General features: G+C 39.7%; 1 protein-coding gene across 1 annotated transcript in view; it reads right to left on the reverse strand.

Moving 5' to 3' along the window:
- Positions 1-21,101, reverse strand: part of st6galnac3 (ST6 (alpha-N-acetyl-neuraminyl-2,3-beta-galactosyl-1,3)-N-acetylgalactosaminide alpha-2,6-sialyltransferase 3) — a 99,919-nt gene that overhangs the window by 43,672 nt on the left and 35,146 nt on the right. The window contains exons 2-3 of the mRNA XM_050032950.1: positions 19,054-19,248; positions 9,508-9,917 (exon numbers count right to left, since the gene is read on the reverse strand). Coding sequence (XP_049888907.1) covers positions 9,508-9,917; positions 19,054-19,248 — 605 coding nt within the window. The remainder of the gene's footprint in view (positions 1-9,507; positions 9,918-19,053; positions 19,249-21,101) is intronic.

The following is a 21,101-nucleotide window of genomic DNA, read 5'->3' on the forward strand; positions in this document are numbered from 1 at the left end:
ATATTATACACTTTAAAGCTGCACTGGAGATGTTTCTTTTTCTAACACAAAAGCCCAATGAAGTGAGACTGCAACAAAGAAGAGAATTCAATCTCTGTTAAGTGAAACTGGGTTTGTGTATTAAGTGATTTTCTCTGTAATTTCTCTGTGATCTGACCGAAATTGACAGCGTATAAGCGCAATGCCCTCAGCAAATGAGGCTATTGTTGTTCCCTTTGTTCACAGAAAACAGAGGAAAGAATCGAGCTGAGCTGAACAGATGATCAAACCATTTGAGAGGAAACAAGGGGGTTTCAGATTCAACACTACACATGAAACTTGTGGATAAGAGTAAGGCTGTTTGCTGCCTTGAAGAAATACTTCACCCCCCAAATGATCATTTCTATGTCAATTACTCACTCCGCGTAACTGTGAATTCTGGAAGAATACACTGTTCTTCTCTCATGCCCCCACAGAGAACAAAGAATCCAAAAAAGGCAAACATTCTTGATGAATTGAAGACAAAGAGGTCCACATTTAGCAACAGCAAAACTATATCAAAACCTCCATTTAATTTCTTTTCTAGCTACAATACCAGTGCCCATAAAGTGATACAAAGTATCAACATAGGACTTCGTTTGATACCCTTTTTTCCTACTTCACTCGATACCCATCATGTGAATTAAAGCGTTCTGTTGCATAAAATGCTACTAGGTGTAACAGGCCTGTAGTAAAGTCATACTTCTGAATATTTTGGTGGCATCTGGGCACGCTGGACTGCCAACTCTGTTAAATACACCATGCTTGACTTCCCCAAACCACAGACTGTATGGGTTGTAGCTGCAGCGGTAGTGAGCCAATCGCATGCCACATTAAATCGTCTGCGATGATTGGTGGCCAGAAAAACAATACAGATAGTCTTCTTGCTAGAAATGGGTACAAAAAGGATCAAATGTAGGTGACTTAAGAAGTTTCGATACTAAGTTATTTTTGGTTGATACCATGAAGGTACTGAGTACCAATACCCAGCCCTAGAACATGAGTGGACTCATTTCCCAAAGAGTTAAAGTTAAAAGTACATTAAAATGGCCAGTACCAGGCACCAGGTATCTAGAGATTCAGATCACCTCCTCACTAGGTAAGATATACTAGGCCAAAGTAATTGTTTAAGGCAATAAAAGATGACCTGGATAGGTGGCACACACTACTCCTTATGCATTGTGGAGAGTGTAGGAATGAATGTGCAACCCAGACTGTTGTATCTCTTCTAAATGCATTGCAGAATTGCCCGTCCTTGCACTTACTCAGAGAGACTGCAACACAAACAAAGGGACTAAACTGACATTACAGATACTTTGAAGTTTAAAAGGCATATGATTTGCCCCGCTCAGCCCCTTACTCCATCAGGTCCCTAAGAGACTTTATCCCCACCCACATAAACACAGGCTTTAGGAACAGGGTCAAGATGTGGATTAGTTTATCTGCATCAGCTTTTTGTGCACTCAAGACAAATTATAAGGTCTTTTGAACAAATAAAGAAATTAAGATTTATAAAGATATTTGCAACCTACACATTTTCTAGACAAAACAGATGACCTTGTTAAGATCCAAGCTCCAAGGCAGATGAAATCAATCAATTTATAAATAAATAATTCAATGGGTGAAACTATCTCTTGTATGCGTGGTGCATTTTTACCAACGGATTGGACTGACTCCCACTATATCGAACAAAGTAGAAAAATGAGCTGGATCTGTTCAGGGGCACCAGATCAAATACATCGAGGGAGTTCAGATGGAAACGTATGATACGCTTCTTTAGAACACCTGCTGGAGGGGATGTGGAGAGGTGTCAGCTAATTATGTGCATCAATTCTGGGTATATCAAAAGCTTAAAACCTATTGGTATGTAACACTCAAGGATGTGTGTGTGAGAGGGGTGGTGGTGGTGGTGGTGCGGGGTGACAGTGTCTGTTTATGTTTTTTTTTTTTTTTTTGTGCGATCCTGAATTTGACACTTGTGTAATATAATCCAAGTCTCATTTATCTAGTCGTGTGCTCAGTGCTGCCCATACACATGCACAGTTTTGCATAAACAGCACCAGCGCACTGCTCATCCCTGTCTGAGAACAGGAAAAAAAAAAGAAAAAAAGAAAACAAACAAAAGGAGATAATTAATCTATCCCCTTGTCACTCTGGCCAGCTGACATAAAAGGCATCACTTCCGGTGCACCAGCGCAGTTAACTTGCCACAGACACCCGACACCAAAACTCAATTACACTGTGAAAGACAGAGACCTTCCCCTGGCAGCAATAGGCTTGATCACCATTGTGTGAACTTATTTGGCAAGGGGATAAATGTAACTGACGTTCATTAATATATTAAAGTCCTGCACTCTAGCTTTAAAAATGCCACTACATTCATTCAACTCAGTCAGAACAACTCATGTTTATAAAAATTTTAAATTGAGTAACTTGAAACTAATATGTGAATAAAATATATATGTTTACGTAAAGTAAATGACAAAGGTTGAGCTGATTTCACTAAATTCCTGCAAAATGTTTTACAGTGAAGTAGTTACTACGCTAAAAAATGATTCATGGGGTTGGTGGATAATGCTTAAAGAAAATGGAGTTTTTCAGCATTGAAAAAATTACATTTGTGCATTAACTTGTTTTAGTCAGTTGACAACTTATTTTAAGAAGTTGGTCAAAATCAACACCTTTGAGTAGGATGGCATTAAAAATAAATAGGTTGGAATATCTCAAATAAAATAGGTTTGCTGCTAAATATCAGCACAACTTTTGGATAAATATTAAGTTGGTTCAACTTTATTGAGCTTTTTCATGTCAAAGCAAATCATGTTAGTTGTACTAACTGAGTTTGTAAGACTATAAAAAATTCATAGGATTGACTCAATGATACCAGAGTTGGAACTACTTAAAGCAATTAATTCGAATTGCTACCATAATTTCTTTTTTCAAGTTGAACCAGCTATTTTTTAGACTGTAAGTGGTCAAAGGTCCAGCACCATGTCCAGTATTTGTTTTTCATTATGTGCAATACAATTGTTTTGTGCCACTTTCTATTCTGCACAGGCATTAAGATTGTCACTGAGTTCAATCAAATTTTTTGAGCTCGAGATATGAGCTTGTCCTTAAAATACAGCAACTAAAGAACTGAAACTCAAAACTTGTAGCATTCTCAAGAATAACATGTAAAGCAGTTTTACAGTCAGTGAACAGGGGACTTTTGGAATACAAATATGTTTTGTTTGAGTGTTTAAATACAAGTAGGCTTTTATTCCACAGGGATGTTTGGCACTTTTAAAACAGAAGATACTCCCTCATCCAAAGAAAATCCCTTCGGGTGCTTTCCCCTCTTCTGTCTTTCCCAGTTCATTCTCTTGAAGCTCCTCTGAGCTTTTATCAGATCTGCAACACATGATTTTGATAAAGAGCTGTTCACATTCAAAATATTGAACCGAATCTCTCAGACCATCATTATAACACAGAGAGGCTGTTGAACTGAATGGTGTTCCATTTTTAAACTATTTTAGGATGAATGTGTGCTGACTGCCAGGGGTACTTACACTTGTATGAAGTGGACGGCTGGAGATTATGAAGCATGATTACACAGCCGTGACATTCACGCTAATAAAAACAGATTAAAATGAAATTCACCACATATTTGGAAGCCCATGAGAGCGGAGCATCTGCTATTAAGTTCATCTACGATTACACTGACTCACCCCTGATGATGAATTACAGATGAAACATCCATTTTTGGTTCTTGCGTCAGAGTGTTATTTTAACCCGAGGCATCAGCGAGCCCTTTAAGGATAATCTGTGTTTGTGTCCAGTTTGTGGCATTTTTCTGACTTCTGGTTTGTTGCCACTGACTCTGATGTGGCATGAAAATAATTTCCTTGGACTACCATTGGTTAAATTTAGAAAACTTGTCACAGTTCCTTAATTTTATCCTCATTTTATTGTACCTGAGTAAAGAGTTTTAATGTAACAGTTGCTTTACATCACACTCTACCTGCTCTCATCTGACAACCACAGCAAGGAAACCAGAGTCTTCATCGCAAAATAATCCCTCAAAAACAGATTTTACTGTCATATTCAAGTCTACTTATTTCCCACGTCTCATTAGGAGTCAACTGTCAAGCCAGATGTGACACCATAAAATACTGTACATTACAACAAGTAATCTAATTTCATGCTGGATGCGCATCAGAATGACTGAGGGTGATATAAACTGGAGAACATAGAAGTAAATGAGCTATGACTAAATGGCACCTGTGTTCTCCTGAAATTAAAGGTCACCTGTGGAGTTTTTGACCACAAGTCACACTATCCAGTGAAATTTTTACGAGGAGTTACTCATTCAGTTTACATCTCACGCTCTGCTTTGTATGACGCTGCACATGACCGTCACGGGGACACAGCTGACGTGACAAACTGGAGATCCATACGCAAATGTGTAGTGGATGTTTGTGTTAGGTTTGCCTGTAAAATTAAAGGTGTGGAACAGCTGCATGGTGTCCATGCCTTCTTACTTCAGATATCTTTGTTTTACAAAGCAGGAGTTAATTGCGAGACAGATGTGTTGCCATAAAGTTTGCACATTAAAAACAAGTAAATCTAATTTCATGCTACATGTGTTAACGAATGACTGGGAGAAATTGAGTAGACAAAAGTAAATGAGCTACATCTAAAAATAACACCTATATTCTCTTGTAATTGAAGGTCACTTATCTTTTGACTCTTATGTTTAATAAGCAGATTTCTGTATTGTTTGAGCCTCATGTTTAATCACACAAACATGTCCAGCATAAGCTCAAGGGTGACATGACTCTAACTGTAGATGGACATGTGTAGTGGACACCAGTGAAGGAAGTATTCAGATCTTTTATTTAAAGAAACAGTGTGTAAGATATAGAGGGATTTAGTGGCATATAACCGCGAGGACTGCAGACTGAAACCAGCTGAAATTGATCAGGAGGTTTTTACCAGGAGCCAAATCATTTGCAGAGGTCTCTTCCCAGATGATTAAACCTGGTCAAACGCATCAGCACAACGGTGTGTGCTGATGGATCGCTGCATTGACAGGTCATCGCTCAACGGCTCATTCTAAAGTAACGAAAACGATTCTTATTTTCAGGTGATTATACACTAAAGAAAACATACTTATTATATTCAATTTCTGCCAATATGTCCCCCTAAATCTTACATCCTGGACCTTTAAGTAAAAGTACTAATACATGAGAGTCCAGTATTGAAAATGTTACCTAAGAGTGCAAGTATAATCAGGACAATCTACTTAAAAGTATTCAAAATAAAAGTACTTGATGCAAAAAAACGTTATACTACTTTACATTATATTCTTAGATTTACTATTTTCTACAGGACTGTAGCTGATTCTTTTCAATATGGATGAATCTGCCTATCATGTAAGTGTTATGACATCCCCGTGTTTCACAGTGAAACATTAAAGAATAAGACAACTGCAGACAAACAATACAGGTGTAAAACTGTTGTTTAAAAGCCTTGCGTGTAAAGCATGTTTGAATGGTTGAAAATGCATCCAGTGTGACTGACCAAGAGTATAACGAAAAATGTTTGCCGGTTGTTAAGACCTTTCTAAAGGTTAAAAAGACCACAGGAATGAACAGGTGCTCAGAGGGATAAATAAAACTGTCCACACACTATCATAAACAGAGGGACAGTGTCAGTTCTGTGAAAGCACACACATCCATGCAAACCTCAGTGCATACACATGCTATGAAGGAGCAGCTGGCTGGGAAGCAGGTCACGCAGGCCCAGGTGGCAGTGCTGTAAAGTGACACTGTGATTTAAGTCCCGTGTCGTCGTAAGGTCTGTTATCTACCACCGCTAACAGGGCCGCGCCGATATGGTCCGACAGCCAGCGACTGCAGCTCAGGAGGTAGCGCTGATAATGGATAGGTTCAGCCCGTGCAACTTCCAGCCGCAGTGCGCAATCACATGAATCATGTGTTTAAGCTGCTGTCAAATACGTTTACATCCAGGGCTGTGGTCAGACTTTTCATTGTCTTGGCTCCTGTTAGATGTTGATACAAATGTTTATGGCCTATCTCTTTTTAAACGATGGTGTTTTGTTTTTGGCTTTTGTCTGAGCAGTTCACAGAAAAGGATGACTAGATGGACAAGGCAAGAGACAGCAAGTCCCTGAACGTCAATGTGATGATGTGTTGCTAGACAGCTGAGTCATCAAGATACACCTCTCTCCCTCTTTGTTTGAAGATACATAAACACATACGTTTCCCTGCCAGAACACAAAGACTATTTTCACCCACAGAATCCTGTGTATGTAATTATGTTGAATCTACTGTTTATTCAATAACTGGCTGTTACCGAGTTTAGAGCCCCTGCAGATTTATCTCTGTACATCCTAAGAAACTCATTACACATTACTGTTATTCAGAAGACCCACTCAATTCCATATTACACACTAATAATATATAGTATATATATTTAGAGCAGTCAAACATGTTTATTTTTGTGATGTTTTTAATGTGGAGCAACGGACTGTAGCACTTTGCCCAAGACAGTTTTTTAAGTTCTCTCTCCTTTACTCCAATATCTGCGCTGTTTTCTAATATAACAAGTCGAAATTTTAGCTGTGAAAAAGGCTTATTAGTGTTTTGCAATGATACTCAACTTGCAGCCCGTGGGCCAGACAGGGTGCTGGGTGGCCTGCCAACCATTTTCTATTTCACAATGAAAATAAATTAATTCACACTGGGAACTTCTTCTTGTAAGCTGAACATAAATAAGGTACCAGAGTGCATTAAAACACATCAAAGCAAGCGGGGGTGGCTCTACTAGCTGGCCTGGTATAAACATCATGATGAGCTCAACATTCTTTTTTGCTCTCTGTGTCAGTCTGGTCCTGCTGCCACTCCAAACACTTTCAGTGGACGGGGATACTGGCCTTGACAGACAAACTCCTTCAGCCAATTAGCATAACAAAACACCAGGGAACATCTTCAATCCCAAATGGAGCCAGTTGATAAATCAAGTTTTTCGCCAAATCCAGCTGGAAGAACGGTGAAAACGTCTTTTCTTCCAAGAAACTCTGCGTGCTGCATATTATTGTTCTTGTTTAATTGTTGTTATTGACTCTATTTCTGCAATAACTTCACTTAACGCTGTGTTTACTCTGCTAGGGAGCAGGAACGGCCATTACTGTTCTGCAAACTGCAGCCTGCATGTATTTGGCTGTCTCCCAGCTCCTCTGACAAAGGTCCAGGCTAAGCCCTGAATGTCCTCAAAGTCTGCGTACACCTGAACTCTGCAAGCTGCTGCAACTGGCCCCTGGCCCTCTGTCATTTTGCAAAGTGGCCTCCAGGCAAAGCAAATTGAGTATCCCAGGTGTATAGTATTGGATTTGCCATAACAATCATTTCCAGTATATTTGATTTGATCACTTTTCCAATATGAACATACGACATACATAACATAATCTGTGTAGAATTAGTATGTAGTTTGGCATTTGGACGCAGCTTGTGGATGTTTATTAGTTCCTTCTGGGTCTTGATAAGCCCTTAATTGTCTCATTTGGCCTTTTCAAGCTGCACCTCATGAAATCAGCTCATCTGGTCATGGGGTGAACTCAGGCTACTTCAGCCCTGCTTAGATCATCGCAACCCCTCCACCCCAGAGTCTCCTTTTGTTTATCTTCCTCATCTCTGTCCACAATGAATGAGCTTTAGATTCTTTACGTGTGGTTTTAAATTACAGGCTGAGAGATGGTTACTCAGTTGACTGGCGAGCCAGTCAGCCGGCGCTGCGTTCCGCCTGATCAGCAAGTCGAAACTGAGGCGGCTGCGTCTCCTCTGCTGCTCCCGGCAATCTGGATAATTAGAGTTGTGTTCGATCACTGTTCCATCTCCGCCAAGCTGATGATTATCCCCCATCACCGTGCAGCAAGCGGTGACAGTAAACCAGTGAACAGAGACACACACACACACACACACAAATGACAGGGTAAAGGCAGACGAGCTGCTCCAGTAAGAGTGTTTTAAGACTGCGTTTTGTTGTTATGAACTTTACGACATTAATAAATGTAGCTTGCGTGGAAAAGCAGGGAAAATAAATCAACAACTTTTATTGTTTTAGAATTTTGAGGGTGTTGCATTGCTCTGGACTTTAAGAAAACTATTTTTCATGGCTGAGAATATAAAGAGCTGCAGTGTATTTCTGGAATCACACCATACTGTATAAGCTCAACATAATAATAACAGTCACTCAACCTCCTCTTTCTCTCTGATTACATGAAAATATACTGTGTTACTGCTGTCTTTCAAGCTAATTTAAAGCCGTTACCATGGACACCTAGTACCTCTCAATACGTGCAGCCAAGTTTCAGACAAACACAAATAATGACGGACAGGCACGGAAACAGACAGGGAGAAACCTCTCAGAGCTCGTCACATATTCATTAGATGGGGCTCATTGTTCACACCTCGAATTTCTGTCTCTGTTACCAATCAGTAATGATTGAAGCGCTGCATCACTCCCAGGAGCATTATGTGCTGTAATGAGATTCTTCTCTCCAAGCATACCTCCCTAATCCCACGTCTCTATCTGTGTGTCATGGGCCTCAGCTGAGCCAGGCTGAACATGGACGCTCTACATGAAATTCAGTGTTAACCCTGCCATCCTGAATAAGAGCGAGACAATGGAGCTGGAATGGACTGGATGCTACGCCTATTACCGAACATGTTAATCCTCTTAAGAAGTTAAGAGAGGTCTTGATGACATGAGGGAGAGGCAGGAGTGTAGAGCTCTGTGGAAATGAGCAGAGGCTGGTCTGAGAAATGAGGTTCGTCTTAAACAATAGCGAGCCTGGAGCCTGGTTGCTATAGTCATTAACCTACAATTCTCTATAGGGAGTTGATAGAGAAAGGAAATGCTAGGTGGGTCTGTCTTAAAAAAACACAGTGAAATTTTAGCATATGTTGTTGCCAAATGCCTCCAACAAACACATTCTCTCTCCAACTTTCCAGGTTACTGATCTGTAGCTTGAATAATTTTGGTTTTTGCTGATTCAAAATGCGCCAAAATGCTGCCAGAGAAGTTGTGAGACTAGATGCAACTAGGGTGTTTAGAAAGACTGCCAGAATCATGCTACCTCATTAACCGAATTTTCCCCAGACCGGCATTTGGCTGATGTCTATAACCCAGGCTGTGCATGCTTCTGAGGCTCCCCATAAAAGCTTGTCTTTAGAAAATGGCCTCCAGTGCCGTGTTGAGTGTCTTCAGAGGGAAAGTTAAGTAACTCACTTTGATAAGGCTTCATGAAAGGGAGGATTTGAGACAAGGAAAGCACAGAGCGTTGCGCACACCATCCGCATCGATAAGGTCGATATTATAGCAGCGAGCACAACAGTGGATGTCAAAGTACTGAGCGGTAAATCTGTCAGAGAGAAAAATTGGAGGTCTGCTGTGGAATGTAATGATGCCAAAAAATGGACTCACCTGTCCTTTCCCGTCTCCTTCTTGAAAATCATGTCGCAGTAGTTCATCCTGTCCTCTGTGGTGACATAGATGCGTGCATGAGGGTAGTTCTCAGCCGCCTGTCGCAGCATGTTGTACACGATGCCCTTCCCGTCCTTCCTCATGTTTCGTAGTGGCCCCCACACAACGTAGACGGTGTCGTTGCCCTGGCCGAAGAAGTACTGGGGCTTCTGCAGGAGCAGGGGGACGCTGGTGTGTGAGACGACTCTGAGCGTGGTCCGCTGGCCCACGTCATGTTCAAAGCCCCGTGTGGGAGCGTTGTTCATCCGCCAGATGCAGGGAGAGCGGTCGATCTGTGGGCCGGCAGCCTGGCCCAACATCTGACCAGAGCTGGACACAATGCTGCAGAGCTCGCAGTGCAGCTTCAGAGGCTGGAGGAGAAGAAGCAAGTCAGCTACAGCAGTTCATCACTATTATATAACTGCTTCAATTTAGACAAGTCTGAGTTTCTCAAGGTAAGTCTCAAGTCAAGTCTAACACTAATGGCAACAAATCAAAGACAAATGAGACAAGTGGGAGTCAAGTTTCAGTCAAACCAATCAAAAAAAGTTCAAGTCAAGTCTCATGTCTGTTAGAGTAGGTTTTTAGTCAAGTCCAAAATCAATAAAGACATGTCAAAGTCAACTGAGACAATATAAAGTCAAGTAACAGGTCATTTGAGACATAACCGAGTTAAGTATCAGGCTTGTCAAAGTAAGTCTCACATCAAATTAAGAGACAAGTCCCAGTCCAAGCGTCAAGGTCTTGAAGACAAGTCCAGGCGAGGTCACGAGATCCAAGTATTTCAGGTCAGAATGATGGCCACAATAAGACACAGGCTTAACAATAACCGCTCTATTGCTGTCTTGTTTGTTTTAAACAGAGGCTACAGGTGCGACTGAGGGAGAAAATAAGCAATCTGTAACTTTTATCAACAACCAAGGCAACAATCAGCAGAGCTGCAGAACTGCTCACACAACAGAGGCACAAGAAAACTAGATAATAAGAACAGAGACCGAGGAGAAAGGAAATATATCACAGTGCAAAATACTGCAGTGCTTTATCATTTTCTTTTATAGCTCGAGAACAAGGCTTTTTAGCCTGCTTGTATACAGATAACAACATCCTCTATCACGGAGAGGCTAAAAATGCAAGAAAGTTAGTAAGGAGAAAGTGGTCGTCTTGAAAGCACCATCGGAAAACAGAATAAAGACAAGAAAATGAGAATTTAAAACTAGCAATCTTAGGTACTGTGAGGTAACCACATCTTTTCACCATCAACTATTTCATTTCCTGCAGAATTTTATGGTCATTTTGTGTTCAAGGACAGATAAAATATTTATTTTCAATTTTAAAGTGTTTGAAAAAAGTGATATATATTCTTCTTATGGTCTCCTAGGGATGGTCAGATGGGGCCACTGCAAATCTTGGAGTGCCTCACCAAAACCAAAAGTCTCAATGAGTTTCAGGAATTTGATTATGCTGTTTTAGTAGTCTATATAGGCTAGTTGAAGACTCTGTCAATACGGAGAGTTTAAGGTCTAGTTTGTGGGATCTAGTGGCATCTGGTGATGAGGTTGCACCACTGAAACTTCTCCTGTGTGCCAAACGTGTAGTAAAATGGTGGCAGACGCAAAAACACAAATTGCCCTATCTAGAACCAGTGGTTGGTTTGTCCATTCTGGGCTACTGTAGAACAACATGGTGGACTCTCTAGAAGAGGACCTGCCTTAATGTAGATATAAGCAACTCATTCTAAGGTAACAAAAAACTGTTATGTCCCTACATCCACACACTGGAGTCACACACTGATATGCTTTGGTTTCTTATTGTGCAGTTAATACAACCAATTACCTGCTGTGCATAGACACAGCCCAAAAAAATGAGTGTGCCACAGCATCTTGAGGACAGTAATGCTGGCCTCCAATTATTTTTGCCAGTGGGAGGGCCAGCAATTCTACCTAGGAAACCATGTCCCCCCCAGGCCCCTCATGGAGACTCTACTGGGACTAAGACTGCTGAAATAAACTAGAGACAGTTTTGAAATATGTCTGACTCTTGTCTTCTAATTTAACATAGATTTAATTGGGTTATTTTAAACCTCTGAGTGAGATTTTCTCCTAAAATATACTGCATCTAATATTGTTTAATTTTCATCTCATTATGTTATAGTTTGTGATATACTTAATATAAATGCAATAATCACAGTAAAGTGATGTTTTGGCAAGGGGCTTGTGTGATCCGAACATAAAATAAAATACATTTGGTAATCATTTATAAAAATATATATATTCATCAGGGTTTTACAGCCCACTGTCATTTTCATTTATTCCCCAAGATTAATGTCACTGTGCCCAGAACTAACATTGATTAAGTTAATTGAATGTGGGACCTCAGAGGTTACAACAGAGTCTTACTGCGGCAATGCAGAACGGGGAAGCGAGGGAGTTGCGTCATTTATCTTACTGTATATTTTTTATATATCTTATTATACTTTACTGGAGCGGGGGGGATTTGTAATGAATCTTCAATAATGGCTCTTAGCTACGCTTTGCCAAGAGAGGAAGAAAGCTCTCTGTGAATCTGAAATGGGAGATTTACCTAATTGAAGCTAATATGCTTGGTTTGTTTTGATGAGATTAAACTTACTTAAGTGAATGAATGCAAGAGAAAGTTAAAAAGAAAGAGCGTTGTGTCATGACTAAGCCTCGTTTGATCGTTTGCTTAATGGAGAATAACTGTTATGCCACTGGTTTGAATATAAATTGCATATGTGCTGCGTTCTGGCCGACGAACGTAAAACTCTCTCTTGCGTGTTCTGCGTTTAATCAACAAACAACCGAGTTTCAGTGTGCAAACAGATCCCACAAGACAATCTAGTAAATTCTATTACGACTACTTGGCTTATCAGCAATCATATGACTCAGTGTTGTGCATACAGAAGATCAACTGCTTAAAATGATATAAAAACAGTGTTGATTTCCTTTCTTAAGAGACATAAATTTGTGAGTGAACTACTCCAACAGAGCTGCCTGATATTTCCTTTCCTCTCATGTATGGATTCAGTCATGGGTTAAGAAATGATCACTGGACCTAGGCTGGTAGCTCTCCATTTACTGGGTGGTTGAGACACACATCACCGAAGCCTTGAGCTGTCAGCAGCTCGTCCATCATCACCCGCTGCCCTCAGCTCAGCTCATAACTCCATCACGCCTCTCAGCACACACAGATTGGTTGAAGTCTGTGGGGAACACTAGCTGGCTAACTGCATGCCAGACACATGGGTCTACGACTGGAAACCTACTGCTGAGGAGCCCCTCAGCAAGGTATTTAACACAGCAGAGCTACTCAGTGAAGACTGGGGTTCTACATTTATCAAGAAAAACAAGTGATGGATTTTCTGCATTAATTAGGCTTAATTTAAAAATAAAAACGGGCATCTGAGTAGTTTATAGTCACAAAAATAAAAACATAATTAGCTTCCCATGGACATTAATCACATTTACATGCATTAACGGAGTGTATAAAACAAAAACAAAAAACTCTAGTGGGATATTTTTATTTAGTACACAGGACTGGAAACTAGCTCCCAACAAATCGCCGAACATTACATCCTGTAAATCAATAAAATGTTATGGCCTCTTCATCCTCTCAGCTGTGATTCATGTTTCAGTTTCATGTTCATGATGGGGCTGTTTCAGCGTGCCATGCAGTAATCGCAAACAGAGTGCGCTTTTATAATCCCAATAATTTTGGCACTCTCTGATAAGTATAAAATCTCCTCAAAGCCTCAGATTTTAATGCATGAGTGTGTCAAAAATAAAGTGGGTTATTTAAAACGAAAAAAATAAATAAATAAAATAAAAACAGGCTTAATACCGGGAACTCGGTCATCATTAAATTATAGCACTGGGGTGTGAACTTAACCTTGACGTTCATTAAAATACTCTAAACACGATTAATTAATAAGCAATAATTGTTACACTAAGGTGCCAAGTCCCAGTGTAAGATGCCTCTACGGCACTTAAAAATTCATTGATTAGCTGAAGCCGTCTGCATGGAAATAACTGAGTAATTCCAAATGTTCCTCTGAGGGCACGCACATTATACTGAGGACTCACTGGAGGAAAGTAACTGAGCACATTTACTCAAATACTGCACACTTTAAGGTACTTGTAATTTTTTTCTGTATTTCCACTTTGTGTTCATTACTTTATTATACATCTGATCTACTACAATTCAGAGGCAAACACTGAAAGTTTTTACTCTTCTATATTAGTGTTGCACGGTATACTGGTACCAACGGTAGACCATGGTACTTAAACACCACGGTACATATGATACCATAATGTTGGAGTACCGTAGTACTACGGTGAAATGTGATGGAACCGGTTCCGGAACTGAAACTTTGGACCCGGTTCCAAAAAAGAACCGGATCCGGATCCCAACCCTACCTACTACCTTACTTCAGTAGTAAAAGATGCGAGTTAGGCCAGAAATAGTAGCATTTTTAAAAAAAAATATTGTCATTTTAAGACCATCTTTTGCTACTCATAAAATGATAATAGTGTAATAATGCAAGTAGACCCTTTGAAAGACCAATGAACTTTGATTTGAGCAGAAATGACGAAAAAAACGTGTCTCAGCATAGTTAATTTCTGTACATTTGGCTTAGGCACTCTGATAAAATGCTTAGGCGCTCCGTGAAAGTCTTAAAATGGTTGGGGGAAACCCTGCTGTTTACTCTGGTATTATGTTGGCTAAAATGTTGGTGCAACTCTTTTGGAAACAAACGCACATGTAAAACCATGGGCAATATTATATGATATATCGGCATGAGATCATTTATTTCTGCTGACCTTGGTAAGCTGATAAAGATAAGTTTTTAACCATGCTATTAGCACGGCTTTAGGTAGGGCAATGCCAGTTGGTCCACCACTTTGGTTGAGAGTGAAATATCATCCAGCTTTCATTAGTTAAAGATTTCAATTTGTTTAGTACTTTGGTTTATGACCAAAGATCTGGAAAAAATATAACATTCTCATCACCCTCAGCTGTTAATGCTAATTAGCAAATGTTAGCATGCTAACATGCTTAACTAAAATGTGAACATGGTAAACATTGCCTGCTAAAAATCAGCATGTTAGCATGCACATTAGCATTTAGGTCAGTGTCAGCTGGTACAGAAACAAACTAATAATATGATCTATCATTAATATTATTATTTAGTATCTATTATTATTATTCTTTTATTATTATTATTATTAGTAGTAGCAGTAGTAGTAGTAGTTGTAGTAGTAACAATATAGTTTAGAGAACAAAACACAATGTGCACTTCTATTCATTGATCTAATGGAAGCTTTTGACAACTCTCTGCTTTGGGTTTTGACCATGGCAGTTGCCTGTAGTTTCAGAATTATCTTTCTGACAGGTCCTAGTGTGTCAGGTTTGGTAATTATTAGTCTTCTTTTCTCCCCATTACAAAGGGAACTCCTCGGGGTTCCTCCACATTATGAATGTGTAATTTCCATTTTTACGCAGACAACACTGTCCTTTATTCTTGTGCAGACTCTTTTTATGAAGCCACTCTAATATACAGCTATCATTTAACTTCCATCAAAGACACTTCCATAATCTGAAACTGGTCCTAAACTGCGGAAAGACAAAATGGATTTTGTTTTCAAATGCAAGAAATATTGACTACAGTAGTTCTGAAATGAGTTCTGCTAATAATACCATTATAGAGAAGAATGAACGAGAGGAATGTTGGTAGCCACTGTACCCACTCACAGACATAGCTCAAACTGCAGGTGCCAAAAATTTGTACAGAACTAGGAAGATCTACCTTTTCTCACTGTGCCCCACATACTTGGAATATGCTTCAACAAAACTTTAAGCTGACTTCATTAACAGCACTGAGAGAATTTCAAGGTTAAATTGCTAACCATTTGACTATAACTGTCATGTTTTTAGATCTTGCTTGTTTATTTGGCTTTACATTGAAAAAATTGGGCTGTACACGAATCAGATTTGGCTGTTTAATAAAAATATTCGATGATTCAGGTTTTTTTTTTCCGGGGCTCAGCAGGGCATTCAGTCGAACAGTGGCATGTTATATAATTAACTAATGATGCTAACGACAGATCAGATGTATGCAACAACATTTTTTGACTACGTTAGATAACAGACAAAAGCCAGAGACTGTGTCTATTAAGTATCTGTGAGCTTCACTGAATACAAGCAGAAGACAGGAGAAAGTGTGATCTCAAACCCTTACAGTGGGCCACTGCATCACGTCTGAAGCTATCAAAGAGCAGTGTGATAGTCAGGAGCGCTCACTCTGCAGCAAAATTGTGTGACTAAAGCCATGTATTCTTCTTGTATTGCTATTTGATTAAAGATGTGTTTGATGTATGTACCTCTGCACCATTAAAAATGAAGGTTCTCACTCAATGTGTTTTCCGAGGCCTTGAATAAAATAAATGATGATGATGATTAAAATAATAATGTGATTCATGAAGAAATCCAAAAACAGAAGCAATTTTTTCTCCATGTTGGTTGCTGTGTACATTTTAAAGGGCCTGAATTAAAAAAAAAACAGGTCTAAAAGAAAATATTGAGTTTCTGTCTTCATCTGTGATAGACCAGGGGCATGAATGTAAAGTGCCACAAGACAAATGTTTTCTATTTCTCCTGAAAAGCAGAGCGGGAGCGATTTATCACACCTGGAGGCAGACTCAATCAAATGAGGAAAATAAGGCAGACCATTCCCATGCTACCAGGTTATGCATTATACATGGTTGCAGGAGGTTTATAACACCTCAAATGACACCTCACTGTGGATCATGTAAGATTGCCTTACTGTCCGGGAGAAGTATTACGGCTTCTTAAGGTGTTGCTGTGTGCTTAACAGAGGCTGACAGCTCACACAGCAAGCTTTCACTCTGGACGTAATCGCTCACGACAACCAGCACAACAGTATCACCTTGACCAGACCTCCACTATTCTGTCCATCCTTTGTCAGAAATTGTGGTAGCATGCAGAACACTTTTGACACTCACATTCTGGCCAATCACTGCCCCTTCTGATTCCCTACAGAGAACTCAATGGTGGGGGAATTTGAGCCGAAAAGAGGTCTAATTCTGCAGAAGCTGCCAGTCTTTCCAATGATTTGCATAAATCTCCATGGGGAGAGGGCAGTGATTTAAGCAGGCTTGTCTGAAGGCAGAAGGAGGTGCAGACGTAGAGATTGGTGTAAGACATGATTGCCTCTGGGCCCATGTTGTGCGGATGAAGCTCTCCGGAGGCAGAGGGTGACGCTCTGCATTAATCTGCCAATATCAGCCCGCTGAATATAAGGCATCCACTTCTCATTAAGGGCCAACGCATCCATCGCAACTTCAAATCTAGATGTATTGCAGCCCAAACTGAAAGCACAATCCTCATTCCCTGTCAGACAGAAACGCTGCATGCATCTCTGCGAGCAAAATATACGATTTTCCTGCGTGACTACCCAATATCCAGCGATATGAGCACAATTTCAGCTTGTCGCTGCTTGCCTCCCCAAACAACAAACAAACAGCTTGGTTTTTACATTTTGATGCGGTGGGAATTAAAAGGCTTTGATATTTCAATTTCCATAAATTGTGCAGGGAATATACAGCACAGAGCTGTTTGAAGGCAGAAGAATAGGATCATGGACATGGGTGTTTGGAATTACAAAGAAATAATGCACACAAGAGACATCAAACAGGCGTTTTCAGATCCATCACAGACAACCTGATATAATGAATTAAGAAAATCCTCAAGGAGGTGCTGTGCTGTTTGCATGAGTGCATTTGAATACACCTTCATTATCGAGGTGAGGCTATGTGATGGCAGGTTAATGTTCACAGAGGGTTGTAGAAAATGAATGCACCATACGAGAATCTGTACATGACATTGTGACACACTGTGATATGACTAATGCATAATGGTTTATTGTAAAATATTTAATGTTAATGCTGTGAGTGATGTAATGAAACTGTCACTTTGTATTTTACAAATGGACGTTTCTCACAGTTTACCTTGACTACTGAAATATTACCACCATTATTCGTCATCTGTTATGGGCTTTTTATGCGTTCAAAGCTATAGTTAGTAACTTTTGCAAAAATAACTTTCGTCATATTTGTTGAAACTGTCACTATATTCACACAGCACTAAATAAGACAGATAATCTTGGAAAAACATCATATTCCTTGGCTGACTCTATCGCCTTATAGCGCTTCTAATGGCCTGACCTTATGTGAACGAAAAACAACCAATCACAGCTGAGGAGTCTCAAATGCAGCTCTCAATCATGTCAATCATTGCTCGTGAACTGCGGTCAAACTGTCAAACTAGGCAGCACTCATTAAATATAAATCAGAATTCTGTTACTGACTTCTCCTCTCAAATGTTTTCAGAAACATGTTTTCATGTACTTTTTAACTGTAAAATTAGAAAGTTGGTCCGGCTGATGGGCAGTGCTTGGTATTTGGGTTGACAGTGTCCAACATGGCGGCAAGGTCACAAACTTTCTCATTTTACAGCTAAACAGTACACTAAAATATGTTTCTGAAAACATTTGCCAGTAACACAATCTTGATTCATATTTCATCAGCGCTGCCTAGTTTGACAGTTTGACCGTAGTTTACAAACAGTGACTGACATGATTGACAGCTGCTTAAGAGACTCTTGGGCTCTGATTGGCTGGTTTTGGTGTGCTGCTGTAGATTCTGGCAAATGCCATTAGAGGCTGTAGAAAGAGGAGGATGTTTTTCACAGACTATCTGTCTTGTGTACTTCTTTCAGGATGTAGAGACAGTTTCAGCAAATATGACAAAAAGTTATTTTTGTAAAAGTTACCCACTGAAGCTTTAAACCTGAATTAATTTACTTTTTGGCCACTGGGGTGCAACACAACAAGCTGTACCTCACTGACATATCATCTATCACCTTATTAAGTCGGTGTGGTGAGCAAACACTTGCTATTAAAACATGCAGCAGAGACACAACGCTACATTATTGGTCATTTGGAGATGTTTTCTGGCCATCTGATGAATATAAGCCCAATGTCCACTCTGCTTTAGCTCCGTTTTGTTCTTCAACAGCTCCACTTCTTCTCTGCTAAATGCTCCACTATGTTGTGTCATTCAGTGCTAAACAGGCAGTATACGCAACTTTGCGAATACAAGGACAGTGAAGGTGACCTGCCCTACTCTCGCTATGATTAGAAGCGGCCATCCCATCACCATCCTAGAAAATTCACGTAGTGTATAGAGCAATTTTAACTTAACCAGTTTAAGCAAACATTATTTGCATTCACAGCAAGAAAGGCAGCAAGATGCTACCCAAAGCAATGGGACTTAATAGCAGCTTATATCAAGTCGAGTCAAACATCTGCATACACATGACTACAAATATGACATTGAATGAATAAAGTTGCTGTTTCTGAGTGTGCCTACTGGTCAGTGTTTGTGTGTTTTGTCCACTTGTGTCCCTCACCTCCTGTTTGGGGATGCTGACATAGCCTAGGTGAGGCTTGAAGGCCTTGTACGGCTGCTTGGAGAACATCCAGTGGCTGCTGAACGTCTGTCCGAACACTGGCTGCAGGAGGAAGTACGGCTTCTCCGAGTAGTTCACCACGACCACGAAGAGCGACACCGCCACAATCAGACTGGTGGCGATCAACGACTTCCTCTGTAGAGAGAGAGGGAGTGAGCTCATGACAAGTCTGAAAAATGCAGCAATGTTATTCTAAAATTGAACGTTTAATCAAAATTATTTATTGGCAGTAGTTTAATAGCTTGAATTAAAGAGTAAATAAAAAAGTAGAGGCTTTCCAGCTCCGTCATAAATCTGCGAGCGGTCACATCAGATAAATACATAACACTGAATATACAATGAGGAGGCAAATATAGTGTATATGAATAAAAAATACTGTATAATAACAATAAATATATCCTATTACAGTAAAATATATACAATATAACAACCAGGCAAGAAAAAGGATGATTGAGGAGCATTTTGTTGCATACGTGGTACATAATATATAATAATGCTAAAATATAACGCTCATTTTGCACATAACTGTCATGAGATTTGTTCCTAAATGTATCATACATACAGCATTACACTGTATTACAATGTGCTTTTGGGCTTCAAGGAAATATCAACTTGCATCTTTAACTTTTAGCACTGCAGAGCCAAAAGAAGGGAGCAACTTCATCCGACAGTGATGCAAGTCTTTCAGTAAAATTCAACATACCGTAAAACTGTAAAACCAGACACTTGATTTGATTTGATTATTTTAACTTCGCAATACATCCAAAAGTTTATACATCTCTAACTTAAGTATTTCAGTTTCAATCCTCATCACCAAACTGCAGAAATAACTCAGATTTTTGTACAGTTTCCCTTTGCATTGTAGGAAAAGTGGAAGCAGTCTCCTATCAGCTCCAGATTATGATGCTATAATCTATGGACATGCTGCTGCTTCTACGTTCAAACCCCCAGACTCAGTTTATCATTCTGCCCTCAGATTCATTAACGGAGATCCCTATGACACATACCATTGCATCCTGCTGCATAACAAAGATGGCTGGTCCTCTCTGGCACAAAGGCATGATAAACACTTGTTTCTCTTCATACAATAATTCCCCTATTGGACATGATGAAAATGTCCTGTGCCAATCAGATCAACCTCTGTGACTTAACATTAAGTGTGTAACTTTACGTTAAGTACATAGCGTCATTCATGGGGCACTAATTCACAGGCTATGCTGCTTTAATGTATCAACTCTCCATCAGAGAATCATCTGCATGTGTCACATACACTTTCAAGAGTGAGCTGAATTTTTTTTTTTAAATTTTAGAATTAGGCAATTTATTAGTTTATCATTCTGAAATAGAGCAAACCAACAGGCACACAGCAGCATGTAACTGATCAGTTTTAGCTGCACAAATGCACACTGAGTGGTCAAATCTCTCACCATGGCGATGAGAAGCTGTTTGACTGACATATGCAGACTAGTTTGTGTTTAGGTATAAATGTACAGACATAAAGGTAAGAATATATGTTAACTGCGTCAGCATGAAGTATGTTAGTGTGAAAAAGAACATCCTCCTTAGTAAAATCCCTTACAGATAAATAAAGACTCATAAAAGTGCATCTTCCCTGAGTCACTTTGATATGGTCTGACCAACAAAACAAAAAGAAAAGAGCTCTCTTACACTAAGAACACATTTCTCAAGTAGTGAGGTGGCTTAATAACATATAAAGGAAAATAAGTGTTACATTCAATCATTATGTTTTTGATTCAACACAGATGACTCACAGTAACCTCTTTCCATCACTTCATACTTACTGAGTATGAAAAGATCTCTATGAAGTACTCACTCGTCTTCCAAGATAGTCAATTTGCAAAGATTAACACTTAATATCTACTAAATGCCACATCATTTCTACTTTTCTTACTCCTTCTAATGTGACTGGCAAACCATAACTGAGAATAGCTGAGATGGGAAGTAGTTATCACTTTTTCAGCCATGTC

Source organism: Epinephelus moara, chromosome 21, assembly GCF_006386435.1.
Source record: "Epinephelus moara isolate mb chromosome 21, YSFRI_EMoa_1.0, whole genome shotgun sequence".
In the NCBI taxonomy this organism is placed as follows: Eukaryota; Metazoa; Chordata; class Actinopteri; order Perciformes; family Serranidae; genus Epinephelus; species Epinephelus moara.